Source organism: Microtus pennsylvanicus, chromosome X (genome assembly GCF_037038515.1).
Source record: "Microtus pennsylvanicus isolate mMicPen1 chromosome X, mMicPen1.hap1, whole genome shotgun sequence".
NCBI classification, from domain to species: Eukaryota; Metazoa; Chordata; class Mammalia; order Rodentia; family Cricetidae; genus Microtus; species Microtus pennsylvanicus.
The window spans coordinates 85,910,855-85,926,805 of record NC_134601.1 but is presented as its reverse complement, the minus strand read 5'-3'; the positions used below and the strand labels follow the sequence as shown (position 1 = coordinate 85,926,805).

The following is a 15,951-nucleotide window of genomic DNA, read 5'->3' as shown; positions in this document are numbered from 1 at the left end:
GAGTGTGCAAACTAGTGTGTCTCTATTTTTTGTGCCTTCTCTTGGGCTCCTTGTTTTCTTTTAGTTTGTTTGGTCCAATACCAGTGTGTTAGTTTTTGTTTTACTTTATTTTATTTTATTGTTATTCCGTAGAAGCCTGCTTGTCTTCTATTGAGAGCCAGAAATGGGTGGATATGAACGGGAGGGGAGGTGGGAGGAACTGGGAGGAGTAGAGGGAGGGAAAATCATAATCAGGATATATTAGGTGAGAAAAAATTCTATTTTATTTATTTATTTATTTATTTATTTATTTATTTATTTATTAAGGATTTCTGCCTCCTCCCCGCAACCGCCTCCCATTTCCCTCCCCCTCCCTCGATCAAGTCCCCCTCCCTCATCTGCTCGAAGAGCAATCAGGGTTCCCTGACCTGTGGGAAGCCCAAGGACCGCCCACCTCTATCCAGGTCTCCTAAGGTGAGCATCCAAACTGCCTAGGCTCCCCCAAAGCCAGTACGTGCAGTAGGATCAAAAACCCACTGCGATTGTTCTTGAGTTCTCAGTATTCCTCATTGTCCTCTATGTTCAGCTAGTCCGGATTTACCCCATGCTTTTTCAGACCCAGGCCAGCTGGCCTTGGTGAGTTCCCGATAGATCATCCCCATTGTCTCAGTGTGTGGGTGCACCCCTCGCGGTCCTGAATTCCTTGCTCGTGCTCCGTCTCCTTCTGCTCCTGATTTGGACCTTGAGATTTCTGTCCCGTGATCCTCTGTCTCTGTCTCCTTTCATCGCCTGATGAAGGTTAATATTCATGAGGATGCCTATGTGTTTGTCTTTGGGTTCACCTTCTTATTTAGCTTCTCTAGGAACATGCATTATAAGCTCAATGTCCTTTATTTATGGCTAGAAACCAAATATGAGTGAGTACATCCCATGTTCCTCTTTTTGGGTCTGGCTTACCTCACTCAGGATAGTGTTTTACTGTCACTAAGACAAAAAGGCAACCCACTTACTGGGAGAAGATTTTCACCAACCCCGCAACTGACAAAGGTCTGATCTCCAAAATATATAAAGAAATCAAGAAACTAGACCGTAAAAGGCTAATCAATCCAATTATAAAATGGGGCACTGAGCTGAACAGAGAATTCTCAACAGAAGAACTTCAAATGGCCAAAAGACACTTAAGGTCATGCTCAACTTCCCTAGCGATCAGGGAAATGCAAATCAAGACAACTTTAAGATACCATCTTACACCTCTCAGAATGGCTAAAATAAAAAACACCAATGATAGCCTTTGCTGGAGAGGTTGTGGAGAAAGGGGTACACTCACCCATTGCTGGTGGGAATGCAAACTTGTGCAACCACTCTGGAAAGCAGTGTTTCGGTTTCTCAGGAAATTCGGAATCAACCTACCCCTGGACCCAGCAATACCACTCTTGGGAATATACCCAAGAGAGGCCCTATCATACAACAAAAGTATATGCTCAACTATGTTCATGGCAGCATTGTTTGTAATAGCCAGAACCTGGAAACAACCTAGATGCCCTTCAACGGAAGAATGGATGAAGAAAGTATGAAATATATACATATTAGAGTATTACTCAGCAGTAAAAAACAAGGACTTCTTGAATTTTGCATACAAATGGATGGAAATAAAAATTCTATTTTCAATAAAAGAAAAAAGTTTAAAAGATAGTTTGAAACAAAGAGAGTTAGCACCTCTGCTTTCAAAGTATTCAGAACATCCGCGAACCATGGAGAGGGCTGGGACTGAACCAATAAGAAGGCTGGGACTGAATCTTGGATTAGTAGGTGAAGCTCTTCAGGGCCAGGGAAGAAGCAGGATATGGCAGCACTGTGAAAGTTAAGGTGGACCACTGCTTCAGAAGGTGAGTACGTTAATCACTGTTATCTCCCAGTAGAGTGATCAAGTATAAGACGGAAGAAACGTTGTCAGGTTGGTTGACTAATTGAGCCTGGATCCTCTAAGAAGCAGTTACTAAGACCAATTTGATGTGCATGAAATGTCTACGAGAGAAAATATGGAGGCTGCCAAAGTGACTTATCCATGATTCTGGTCAGGTATGTGGAGTCCTTGAACTGTTGGGGAATCCTCAAGCCATAGTTGGCCACCAGAGGAGTCTCATGTCTCACAGGAAGAGGCCTGCTTTAGAATGACTACTTTGGTACCAGGGAGAAGGTTTGGTGGGTAAAAGGGCTGACTGTGTAAGCCTTACAATCTGAGTCCAGATCCCCAGAATCCATGTAAAATCCAAATATGGCGGCACATGTGTCTCAGCACGCCGCATTGAGATCAGAGGCAGAGACAGAAGAATGCTCCAGAAGCTTGCTGGCTAACTAGCCTGGAATACCGAATACGGCAAATGAGTCAAGACTCTGCCTCCATCCCCCTGGTAGCAGATAATAGTGCAGAAATGGTAATAAAAGCAGAGAGAAATGTTTAATTTCATCATTCGGGGGTACTTTGCTTATTCCCTCCTTTGAGACCTTATTTCTTACAGTGCTGGTGGTGGAACTCAGGAACTCACGCGCTTTAGGCCAGCACTCTGCCACTGAGCTACACCCCCATGCCTGGATTTAAATAAAGAAGCATGTTTTTCCAAGTCTTAAATGCCACATAGCCTGGGAAGATAGAACCAACACATCGAGGATGGGGAAACAGAGAGATGGAGAGAACCTGCCACTTGGGTGATGTTAAGCATCCCAACTCACCAACTTAGTACCTGCTATGTATCCTGATTTCTTGTTTTACGAGATAATAAATGCCAGTGTGTAAATGACTTGGATTTTTTTTTTGCTGATGCAGCCAAGGCATGCTAGCATATAAAGTCTGGGCTAGTTTTTTTAAGTGTTTATTTTCCAGGACCAATTTTACTAGTGTTTTTGTTTGTTTGTTTGGTTGTTTTAGGTGTTTTGACACAGGATTCTCTCTGTAGTTCTGGCTGTCCTGGAACTTTCTCTGTAGACCAGGATGGCCTCTAACTCAGAGATTCATGTGCCTCTGCCTCCCAAGTGCTGGATTTAAAGGTGTGCACTGCCACTGCCCAGACATTAGATATCTGGGAACTGAAGTTATAGATAGTTGTGAGACATGATGTGGGTGCTGGGAATTGAACCTGGGTCCTTGTTGCACGAGTTCTAATTAGTCTTAATAATAAAAACCCCGAGTCTGATATTGGGGTAAATGCTGAAAGATCAGAGAGAGAAAAGAGAAAGCCACAGTCAACTCTTGCTAACTCCTCAGCTGAAAAAAAGGGCTGACTTTCTGTCTCCTTCTACTTTATCGTCCTCTCTACACCCAGCCATATCGCTTTCTGTCTGTCTGTACAGCCCTCCAGACCTCTATGGTTAACTTGGGGCTAGCTCTGCCCTCTGATCTTCAGGCAAACTTTACTTGTTAGAGCAGAAACAAAATATCACCACAGATCCTCGGGAAGACCAGCAAGTGTTTTTAGTGACTAAGCCATTTCTACCGCCTCTGGACATGATTCTTAAACTTTCCGTGCTATAGTTTCCTTATCCAAACCATCATGCACAAGAAAAATGTTCAGTTCATGTGCTTTGATACTAACTGAAAAAAATGCATCTATGTCCTTTAGGCTTAGGACATGCTTCAGCTTGTTTTTGGTCATGGATAATACTTTCTTGTCAGGCTTGTAGGACTTCGCAGTTTGTAGTAGGAGTGTATTGTGAGCAAGAAGGTAGATATGCATAGTTAGTATAACAAAAGTTATATTTATTATGTGGAGGGTCATCACACTAGGTTCATACTCTAAGTTCCTAACAACGGTCCTAAGCCTATCTCCCCAAGGCTGCTCACCTGTGTGATGTATCTTAGCTGCTAGAGAGCAGAAGTCTCTGATTTGAGGGTCAGGATTCTGGGGGAGACTCTCCAGCTGCAGAGCAGATCAAGGTGGCATCTCTCCAGATGTGCAGAACAGAGCATTGCTCTTGCTCTCTGCTTATATACTGTCTGGTGGGCATCATGGGGGTTCTAGGGCTGTGACTGGTTATCATAAATGAGCGATGCCACTGGGTTTTGGTTATCAGGTGCAGCCTTGGGTGTAGGAGGGATCCTGACTAAGCTATTTTTATAAGTCTAGAAAGTGCTTTCTTCTACTCTTATTATGTAGTGAGACAGCCATTTTTAGTGTAAACATGGAATTCATCTGTGGAAATTTGGAGAGCGCTCTCTAGGTAACTCCAGAAACTGGACTTCCTAAGAAGTTGGGCAAATGTCCATGTGTATGCCTGCGGTGACAATTTAAGGTTGGAAAGTAAGCCATAGCAGAGCCTTGTTTATTTAGGGCACAGCAGAGATGGTTAAAAAGAGGAGCAGCTCGGGCATACAGAAGCACTGTTTATTACCACGAGTTTGTAGTCTAGTTTAACCTAGAAAATCCACTTTTTGCTGTATTGTTGGAGAAAAGATTAATAAAGAATCTGGAAAGTTTTTATTCTCATAAGAAGGAAGTAGAAAGGTAAAGGAGTTTGTGAATCTTGAGGGAAAAATAAGCTGAGACATCTCTGAGGTGATTTGGTTAAGAGAAGAGATTTCTATGATTCCTGATTAGAAGAAATCCTTTTTGACTACAGAAGCTTCCAGGCAAAGGCTTGAGACTGTGCGGCAGACTCAGCATCCTGATCACTAACAACAGGAGCTGATATTTCCCATGTGCTGAGCACAGTGTTAAGCTCTTTCTGGTCATTATCTCATGTAAGCCTCAGAACGGTCCTGTAAGTACAGGAGCTACAGGTAAAATGCAACCCATGGCACAATCCTACCAGCTACAATGGACAATCAGTAGAGCTAGCCTTATGCACACTAGTTCACATTGATCCACTCTTGGCTTTGCCCTACTCCCGAGCAAGGAAAAGGAGGTACTGAGAGTTTAAGTGACCTGTCTAGGACACAGCAGGGGAGCTTGGCACTTGGTCTGTGCACCCTCAAAGCCTGTGCTTGGCTGTTGCTACAGTGTTGTGCTACCTAGCTCCCATAACAGAGGGGAAGGATGATCACACACCTAATCACACTTGGGGGATGTGGGATGTCTGTCTGTATGCTCTGAATATGTTTTACTACCATTGGTTAATAAAGAAGCTGATTTGGCTAATAGCCAAGCAGAATAGAGCCAGGCAGGAAATCCAAGAAGAGATACAGGGAGAAGAAAGGAAAAGCCATGGAGATGTCATCCAGCTGCCCAAGGAACTGCATGCCAGAGTACCACCAGTAAGCCACAGGCCGTGTGGCAATACACAGATGAATAGAAATGGACTAATTTAAAATGTAAGAGCTAGTTCGTAATAAGCCTGAGCTATTTACTGAACACTTATAATTCATATAAGCCTCTGTCTGAGTCAATTATTTGGGAATCGGCTTCTGGGTATTTGGGAACAGGTGAGCAGGAGAGAAATGTCTGATTATACTTGGGTGCTTGATAAAGCAGAGATGCTAGCTATTTAGGTCCAATATTTTCTTTATTCACAAAGTCCTGTATGACAACTACTCTAATGTTTACTCTATCACCCTACATGTGCCACCAAATCACAAGCTGAAACCCAATCCCCGAAGAGATGGAACTCAGAGGCCTTTGAGGGCGTGGTAATTTAGATGTAACTGGTCTCCATCATCTCCTAGGAAATGGCACTATTTTGGAGGTGTGGCTTTGTTGGGGGAAGAGTGTCACTGTGGGGTGGGCTTTGAGGTTTCCTATGCTCCAGATACTGCTCAGTGTCACAGTTCTTTCTGTTGCTTTCTGATCAAGATGTAGCCAGCACCAGGCCTGCTGCGCACCGCCATGCTCCCTGCCTTGATGATAATGGACGGAGTCTGTGAAACTATAAGCAAGTCACTCCACCCCAATTAAAAATTTTTCTTATGAAAGTTGCCATGGTCATAATGTCTCTTCACAGCAATAAAAACCCTGAGACACGGGGTGACATATCATGAGGATATTTCTTTCATGAGTGGAATTAGTGTCCTGGTAAAAATGTCCCCCAGCTGCTTTGCCTCTTTCCACCATGTAAGGACACATGGAGATAGGCCAGAAAACAGGCCTTTACCAGCTGCTGAATCTGCCAGCGCCTTCACCTTGTGCTTCTCAGCCTCTGGAACTTTGAGAAATAAATCTCTGTTGTTTATAAATCACCCAGCTTACGGTATTTTGTTACCACAACCTGAATGGAGCAAGACAACCTCCAACTTAATGCTGTAGAATAGGACACGGTTATTATCCAAATCCAGCCTTATATCAGACACAATGAAGACCCATCTCGGAGAGATTAAAGACTTTTACTGCCTTAGGGTTTTGGAGAGAGGCAGAGGTTGCAGAGGAGGGCTGGTTAAGTCACGCATTGACTAGGGAAAGAGTATCTTCCTGAGTAAAGAATGCATCTTAAAATGAAACTACCTGCTGCCTGCAGCATTAGAATGACCAGACCTGTAGCATCAACCTGACAATCAGGGCGTAGGGGACGGTGGTGGTGTAACGTGCTGGTTAGGTAGAAGCGGAAGGTTGGGAGTGAGGGAGGCTCCACACAGGACGTGAGTATGAGGGATGGAAAAAATCTGTCCACATGCTGAAATCTCCCATTGTTTCTTTCGAAATACCACAAATCTTTTCTTGCAGTTTCGGCTGGGGCTCACAGTCAAGGCCAAAGTTCAAGTAACATCAGAGTTTATTTTTGAAATAGAGGTTTATTTCCTCATGGAATTCTTGAAGGGTTAGCCCTGTGTGTGTGAAGCATTGAGTCTGAACTGAAAGGAATTTATTTTAGGACCTTGAGCCGTCTTTGGCTCTCACGTCTATTGCCCTAGGAGGTGATTGATGGCTGAGTAAGTTTCCAGTCCACCCCTGGAGGCCCAGCTTTGGGCCTGCATGCCTGTTGCCTCCAGGTCAGGAACATACTTTTCCCTCTCAGGTCTTGTAGCCCTGACCCCCTTAGCGCTTCCACCCTGCACTGTGGCATGTTGATTAGCACGGACATTGGCTATGTTCTCGACTGAATTATAGGTACTTTTCTGGTTGAAAACCTGCCACCTCTCTTTCTTTGAGTAACTAGCCTCAAAGTAACTAGAGGAGAAAGTATGCTTATGCTGTACTGTAGAGCCAAGCATTAATATAAAAAGGACTAAATGGAATTAAGAGAAAGAAATCCATCTCGTGTTTGCCAATTCTTATTAATTCTCTCTGTTCAGACATTTAGAACCCGGAACAAGAGAATGTTCGAGTTCGGATTGACAAAGAGACTTTTATGACCTGCTGGCTGCATACTTTTTTCATTCAGAATGAATGTATCTTTCCTGAAGTCATAGCAAGGGCATGTGAGCGGAATGCGCAGTCTTAAAACTTAGATAAATCAAGCCCAGGATATAGCTCAGGGGTAGAGTGTCTGCCTAGTAGGCCAGTTTGATTTCTGCCTCACCAAAGTAGAAAACAACAACAGAACCTATTGGATAAAACAAGTGCATTCCCCCCCCCCTTTTCCCTTTGCAGCTGTGAAAACTGCCAGCTTAAAGGAGGAAGGGGGCCGGGTGGTGGTGGCGCACGCCTTTAATCCCAGCACTTGGGAAGCAGAGGGAGGCGGATCTCTGTGAGTTCGAGGCCAGCCTGGTGTACAAGAGCTAGTTCCAGGACAGGCTCCAAAGCTGCACGAGAAACCCTGTCTCGAAAAAACAAAACAAAAAAAAGAAAAAACAAAAAAAGGAGGAAGGAGCATATTTTATATTAGTTGTTCATTCTTTCAAATTCATTGTTTAAATTAAAACCCTAGGTTCTTTACAGCAAGCTGAGAAACAGGATGAAGAGTGGCAGAAAAGTGGAGGGAGCGGCCCGTTTCCCCAAACCCCTCTTGCCTTGCTGGCCACTCTCTTTCCATCTCTGCTTTAGTCAGGGCCCTGGCCAATTCCACAGGTGGGCCCAATTTAGGCACAGATTGTATCTCCTAGCACAATTATGGGGAAAACGGCTACAAGCCTTGGAGCCTTGCTGTTGGCACTGGGTGGGAAGCAGCGAGCACTTGGAGCTGTGGTCACATACTGGTGTTAAGGGCCTCCCCTTCCTCTGCCTCCACAGCTTCCTTGCCTCTTTTGGCTTCTGCATGGGTCAGTGCCAAAGTTGATAGGGGTTTCTATCAAAGCAACTATTTGATTCACAGAGTGCTGATTGGTAACTTAGCCCCGAGGATGGGGGGGGGGGGCTCAGGTGGCTGCAGCAGCCTTGGCTTCCACATTGATTCTAGATGAGATTCTTAAGTGCCTCCTTCCTGTGCCAGGCAATGTTCTGTTCCAGAAACTACAGTGACCCTCCATTGCCCCTTTGGCCAAGTTACATTCTTTAGTAAGGCTTTTCATAGCTGGTTCTGCCTACAATCTAGCTTCATTTATTCATTCATTTAACAGACACTTCCTGAGTACCTAATACATGCTAGACACTGGGCTTGGCATTGGACATACCGCAGCAAACTAGATGGATGTGGCTCCTGCCTTCAGGGAGCTGTTGGAGGGAGGGAGATGATAGTATTACAAAGCAATTCTATTACTATTATCATAAACAAACAGAGATGATCCTATTACCATCTGTATACTTTCAGATGCTGTGCTAGAGGGTGATGGAGAGAGACTCTTCACCTGACTGCTTTCTTGCCTGGTGAACTTGGAAGGAGAGTGGCACTTTTAGAACCCCAGTTGTCCCTCCACAAACCAGCGGGGACCCTGCTTCCCTAAAGGCTGCCTCTATCCAGTTTCACTCCTTGAACTGCAAAGCAGTCCCTCTCTAGAGGTAGAGGAAGAGACAGGCTAAGAAGCAAGGTGAAAACTTCAATCCCCTGACCTTCTCCCATCTGCTCGCAGACCCGCTGTAGTCCTGGGAAGGGAGGAGGGGCTCTGCTCTGAGGTGGCTCCTTTGCAAGTCCTTGATGTTTCCTTGATGAAAGCCAGGACTCTCTCATTCAAGAGGCTGGAGTGAGTGAGCACTGACTAGGCTGGGGGGAAGGGCACGAGGCCAAAACTGAGCTTCTTACTCTGAAGCTCTTAAAGACTGGGCTCCAGGAATCAGAGTAGGGGGTGTGGGTGCTGGCTGCTCAACCACCAGGCCCAGCCCCGGCCTGCTGCATTCAAGCGCAAAGCTCAGCCCAGACAGTCTCCTTCAATCTGCTCCTACCTCATTCCTCCCCCTCCGGAGCAGAGATCAGTCTAAACAGTTCATAGGTCAGGGAAAAGCATCTCTGCTGAGTAAAGCCAAGTCCCCTCCTTCCTGCCAGTCACTCTTTTGGCTGAGGTTGGAGTTCACCAAGTAAAGAACTTTGGATTCTTAGTCCACAACCGGACTTCACAGTTCAAACAAGGGGTTATCTTTTGTCCATTTGTTGATTCTTAGGTTAATTAGAACTCAACTTTTCTAGTGACAATGTTTAAGAAATAAGTATTGACAAGGGCAACTGGATCGCAGCACTTTATTCTTTTTCTGCATTTTCAATTGACAAATAATAATTAGTTACATATGTAGAGGGCACAGTATTATGTTTTGATATATGCATTGCAGATTTAATACATAAAGCCAATGACCAGAGCCATCATGTCACACACTACACATTTTGTGTAGCAAAACATTTAAAACATAAACAGAATTTCAATATACCACTTGCAGAGATTTATTTTATTGTTTTATTGTATAAGCGTGTGCGCCATGTGTGTGTGGTGACTGCAGAGGTGAGAAGCACACTTGGGACGAATCACCTGGAACTGGAGTTACAAACAGTTGTGAGCTACCATGTAGGTGCTGGGAATTGAACCAGCATCCTCTGGAAGAGCAGGCAATGTTCTTAACCACTGAACCATCTTGCCAGCACCTGCAGAGCTTCCTTGAACTGTCTAAGGAACAACTGATTTTCTGAAGCAAAGAATGGAAACAGTCCACATCGTATTAGTGCAGACACAAGTATTTTGTTCAAAATATTTTGCTCATGGGTCCTGCGGGTTTAACAGAGCATTTCTAGGATGGAAAGTGAGAGAAGAAGAAAAGAAGGAACATCCCAAATCAGAGTAGATTAGTGGAGAATCAGAAGCAAGCTCAGTGGGAGAAGTTCGGAGTGGAAACTTGCCAAGTGCACGCAGACACACAGCACACTAAAGGCTCTCTAGTTTACTGAGTATGCTTTGCCTTCTACAAATTTGAGAAATCGGGGTGGGGGCTGTCTGCATTGAAAACACAGCTCAGCTCCTGAAGTCCCTCTTCTGGGATTCCCACGGGAGCTCACTGTGGCCAAGTATGAAATCCATCCCAGTTGCCAGGCCTTCTCCTCAAAGCAAACAGCTCTGGGCTCCCTATTAGATTAAAATACAAACAATGTCCCTCAATCCCAATAGAATAGATTATTCCACGAAATGTTGTTGTTGTTGTTATTATTATTATTCGTTCATTCCTTTACAAGCAGGCGGAGACAGTACTGCTCCTCAGAGGCACTGCCCTCCTGAACAGTCAAATAAGATACTTGGTTCTCTCCTCTAAATTTCCAAGGCTCTGGCTGCTAGCTGGCTGTACTCATAGTCCGGTGTGGGTTGATGCGTGGCATCGAGTACACATTAGAAGGAAAACTAGATGCACGGTGCCAGACTATTCTGCCTGTCTCTGCTGTGACTCTCTGGTGTGGACGCCGTTTGCAGTTTTAGTTTTACAAAGAGGAAAGTTTAAGTTAAGAAACAAAGCAGAAAACAACCTTAACCATCAGAACTGGGTCTGAAGCTCCTCAGGAGGATGCGGGCGCATTCCGTGCACCGACCAGCACATCCTCCACAACACAGATTCACGCAGACCTTCCTTCTTTAACTCTCAGCTCCTTCTTTCTACTCCTACTTCATTTTTTCTTTTCTCCCAGATCAAGCGTTAATCTGCGAATTTCTGACCGCAAAAGAAAAAAAAGGTGGGGGGGGGGGAGAGAATCCCGAAGTAGCAGAGCGAGGGAGGAGGAGGAGAAAAGCAGGGGGGAGGAGCCCAACAGAGACGAGTCAGAGGGACTGGTGGCTCCTGCGAGTGTGCAGCCCGCGGGGAGCCGGCGCTGCAGGCTGTGAAGCCTCCAGCCCGCCCAGTCACCCGAGCTGCTCGCCGGTCCGCGTCTAGCGTCTAGGGCCCTGCTCCACTCAGACCGCGGCCGCCTCTCGGGAGCCAGTGGCGCTACAAGGCTAGCGGGCCGCATCGGTCCCCTCGCCAGCGCCCAGGATGCCGTTCTACCGGCGCACGGTGGTGCCCCAGCGTCTGTGCCCGCGCAACCCGCCCCAGCCACTGACCGAGCTCCGCGACGTGAGCCACCTGGCCGCGCTCAGCCTGCTCCGCCAGCTCGCCGACCTCTGCGGCCACTCGCTGGCTCTGCTCGAGGACCTCGAGGGGCACCTGCTGGCCCTGGGGCGCCGCACCGACACCCTGTACCGGCGCACCGTGCGTCTCCGCCGCCGTCTTCCCTGTCGCCTGCTCGGCCCGGAGGACGACGAAGAATTGCTAGGTAAACGGCGTGAGGCCCCCGCTACCCGCTATCCGCTACCCTCTCCCCCTCGCCTCTGGGGATGTCCCTCGGAGATCGAGGGACACAGCCTCCCGGATGCCCTCCCGCCGTCCGAGTTTCCCGGGATCCGTTCGTGCCGTCCCGAGTGGCCCTCTACTCCCAGGGTTTCGGCCTGGGGGCTGCCGCCGCCTCTGCATCACTTGGAGGGGGGGGGAATCCACAGGGTCCCGGGCGGGACGGATCAGAACGTCCTGGTGGCGTCGGGAACCAAGTGGCCCGCGCCGGCGTCTCTGGTAATCAGCCACTTCGGAAAGCGCGCCTAGCTGCCTGCCTGCCTCCCGGGTGGCGGGGCCTCTGCAGCCAGACCCGTGCGACTTCGTGCTGGAGTGTGAATGGCCTTCCCGCGCCCAGCAGCTTCTGAGCGCCTTCCGGCCCGCTTGTCCCCGCACTTTCCGAGTTGCGGCGCCGGGAGTGGCCGGCAGGGGGAGGGGAGACTGCCCAGGGCTTCGCTGATCCCCAGCGTCTAAGGTCCCGCTGCCCAGATTTGCTGGAGAGAATCATTTAAAGAAACTGACATCGGTTTTCTTAAAAGTGTGTTTGCTTTAAGACCCAGCCATGCCCGAGAATTACTAGGTCCCTGGAGTTTCCTCACTGAACACTAGGAACCTCTAAGACTGTAGGCGGGCTGGAGCCCTGGCTCTTTGCTACTTTAGATCTCAACATTTTGAATAGGGAGGCTCTCCTTCCTCTGTGAAGAAAGGCAGCATTCCCTTAGAATGTGGGACTTCCTTCAAAACAAGGTGTGTGTGTGTGTGTGTGTGTGTGTGTGTGTGTGTGTGTGTGTGATTATGTTAGAAATGCTGATAATAGCAGAGACATGCCAGGTAATCGGGCTATTTGGCACCTAGGGGAGGTTAGGAGGTGGTGGTGGGGGGCAGTGTGGACAGAAAGTTTCAGATAGAGGCAAAAGATGGCTACTTGCTGACTTCAGAGTGAGGCTTTGGGAGAGAAGTGTCTAGGTTAGCCCTTCTTCCTTACAGACTCCACCCCTTACAAAAGGACAGGAGTCAGAGGTTCTGGCACCCCTCTTCCTTCACAAAGGTCCCTGATCTTTGAGGTAGATGACAGAGGTCACTGCTAGAGAAAATTGAACTGAACCCGGTGAGCAAAGGAAGGTGGAAGACAGGATGACTGCCTGATGGAATGTGGACATGGAACCAGAGGCCTCTGTGAGGCGGGGGTGGGGTGGGGTGGGGGAACCAGGAAAGCTGAGGCCCTGGGTCTGGGGTCTGGCTCCTTCTCAGTTAACAAAGAGGGTAAGAAGGTCGTTGTTTTTCTTCCCCTGGGGTGCCACTGATTTCCAGGATTAGTCTACAAGAAATTTGATCAGATAGCTTGGAGAAAACTTTTCCAAATCCCTGCCCAGCCTGCAGAGAACCACCTACTGAGTTTTCAGCAGGGTAAGTTGAGGCCAGGGAGGAAGGTGTGCTTTTCCAACTCACTTTTTGTGCGCTGAGTCAGCCAGCCCTTCCCATGGGCTGGGGTGTTGGGATGGCCTCACCAAGTCACCTGGGCGCCTAGCCCTTTGCAGTGATCTGCTGGGTTAGAAAGAGATAGTTAAAGGAAAGGAAGGGCTCTTAAGATAAGTTGCCATTGATCTGGCTTCTTGGAAGTTTGCTGGGAGTGTGTCTGTCTCTTATCTTCAGTGTGGCCACTCTGAAGCCGCCAAGAATGTAGGTGTTGTTTGACTCCCAGGTACTCCACACACCAAACAGGGCCTCCTTCTCTAGATCGCTAAGAAGATCTGCTTTTCTACATCCCTGCCCTAGACTCTTCCGGAGATTCCCCGTGCATGCTTTTCTGTAGCCGTAGGCCTTCTCAACAATGGGCCGAGGGCAAGTGCCAAAGGCAAAGAGAGAGGGGGAGCACAATCAGAGCACCATCTGGCACCCCATTGTTGCTGAGGCATAAGCTTCAACTAGGTGTCCAGCAGGCTGGATATTAGATTAAGATCACAAACAAGTGGACACTGTCGGGTCCAGTCTTCTCTGTCTGTTCTGGTACCCTTTGCTCCTAGCATCCCCGCATCTGTACTGGGCATCTTGCTAGGGCCAGCACTTCCATTTGGTTAGCACTTTACCCCGCACACTGCTGCATGTCTAGCTGGAGTCCCCTCATATTCTTCCTGTAGCGATTTCTCCCAACCATGGTGGGAAAGAGAAATCTGCGAAGGAGGGAGGTTTGGAACCGTGGCCAGGGTGAATGACAGCTGACAGGCCAGCAGCTTGTAGCCTCCCTACTGGGACAACTTGGCTGCCACTAAAGGGTTGAATAGTGACAAGTCACACTGGCCCACAGCATGCAGGCTGGGCTGGGGCTCTGGGAAGCAGCAGGGGGAGGACAGGACAGGAGGGAAGATAGAGGAGGAGAAAGTGGATGCTAAAGGATTCCACATGGTTCTTTACACTGTCTCGGGTCAAACTCCCACCGTCTTCAAGGTTACAGGGGTGGGACTGGGCTGGCTTGGTTGCCTGGCAACAATCCCCCCAAAGGCCGTTCTTTGGTAACTTGAGCCCCTTTTGAGACTGCCCTAGAAACTCTTGTAACTGGGGAATGAGGGTGGTAGGGAAACAGGCCCACTCAGGTCTGCACCAGGTCCCTCTGTCTGTGGATCTATGGCAGTTTCCACACCCCATGAATGGCCTTGCTTCTAAATTGAGTCCCCCCCAATATGGCTTTGGATGTGACCCATTTTGTTGCATCTTGTGGCCTTTATTCTTCTAAAAGTTGCTGTGGTCCTAGCCAGCGGGAAATAGCTCCATGCCTGCTCCCATATGCTGAGTCAATCCAAGCTTTCCTACCCCTCCCTTGGAGATCTGTTTAATGTTTGTAGGTGCTTAGATGATAATTACAAAAGCAATCAGGACATCAGCCTAGGGGTATAATATCTCCGTAGAGATATAGGAAGTTAGCGAAACACTATATAGCTCCAGGTATGCTTATTTTATTTTTATTACATTTTTATTTATTTATTGTGTGTGTGGATGGGAAACACACACACACAACGTGCCACAGTGCACAAGTGGAGGTCAGAGGCAACGTGTGGTGGTTGGTTCTCTCCTTGAACCACGTGAGTCCTGGGCATTGAACTTAGGTTATCAGGGTCAGTGGCAAGTGCCCTTACCTGCTGAGACATCTCGCTGGCTCCTCTAGTTATGTTTCATAACACTGGAGAGCTATCGCTTCACGCTGGCTCGTAGACTTTCTGTGAGAAATATGCTTTGTTGCATCTTTGCTGTTATCTTGGCTTGACGACAGCCAGCGAGATCCATAGTAGAAACCCACTCTTCGTTTTGTATCCCTGCCTCTTGATTTTCCAACATCGTGACAACCTTGACTGCAAACCGTAAAGGCCAGCTGGCTTCTTTTGCGTGAACTTATAATCCTAGTATTTTATAATTTTGCACGGGGTGAAAAATAGGAAAACTACACCGCTTGACTGTGGTCAGTTTGCCATTAGGTGAGATGCTTCACCCCGAGTTACCCAGCTCTTGCTTAGAAGGATCCAGCGTGACTTCTGGAGACCAGTGGAGCTTAGGGGATCGTGGGAGTTTTGAGAGACGCTTCTCCAGAACTGATTCTGTCTCTGTCCTGCCTTGTCATCCTCAGAACCTCTTGGGACAGTGGGTTGACAGAAGGGGTTTGGGGGTATTCCTACTTTCTGTAATTTTTTTCTTCCCTTCCCATTTTCTCCTTAAATATCACGAGACCCTTAGTCTGCTTCCTGGTATTTCCGTGTGTCGACAACGTCTTCTCTGGAAATCTGAACACCAAAATGTCCACTAGAATTTCCTCCCCTTTAGAAACAAGAAATTTAATCTCCTCCTTTTTAGACCCACAGATAGCTAACGTGACAAAAGCATCAAGATGTCATACTAGTAGAGAAATAGCAGACTTATGGTATGGCTTCTGGGCTCACCTTTGACCCTGATGAAGGTGATCAGGTTTCAGGAGAAGAGTGGCACTTTGGCATCATCTCTCCCTGCCTGTCCTTCTCTGGCTCCGGTGGAGTCTATTTATACTATACTATGTGAACCTAAATTCAGTCATTAAACCGCGTGAGCATCATAACACATGGCAGGTGAGGCCCAGGAAGGGGAAAGGACTTGTCCAAAGTCACTCAGACGGATCAAGACTTACAGTAACCCTGAGTGCTGAGGGGACTTAAGTGTCTCCACAATGAGATTCTAAATGAAAGGGGTAGAAACCATGAAATAAGGCATTCTTCTTTTGGAATGACTCCACTGTCTCTTGGATGTTGAAATTAAAAGTTTCTTACCAGATTCTCTTCCCCTCCTCTCACATATTCCTGTTGCTTGGAATTCAGGAACGTATTCTGAAAATTCCAGTCTGGGAATGTGGCACTGGCCGAGTCACAGGGAAAGTCCGTGAAAGAAA

The 15,951-nt window shown here is 47.4% G+C and overlaps 1 protein-coding gene across 2 annotated transcripts in view; it reads left to right on the top strand.

Annotated features, from left to right (window-relative positions):
• Positions 1 to 11,100: 11,100 nt before the first annotated feature.
• Positions 11,101 to 15,951, top strand: part of Nhsl2 (NHS like 2) — a 284,290-nt gene continuing 279,439 nt past the window's right edge. For both annotated transcript variants that reach the window (XM_075956765.1, XM_075956764.1), the window contains exon 1: positions 11,101 to 11,493. In XM_075956765.1, the coding sequence (XP_075812880.1) occupies positions 11,214 to 11,493 (280 nt within the window). In that variant the 5' untranslated portion in view covers positions 11,101 to 11,213. The remainder of the gene's footprint in view (positions 11,494 to 15,951) is intronic.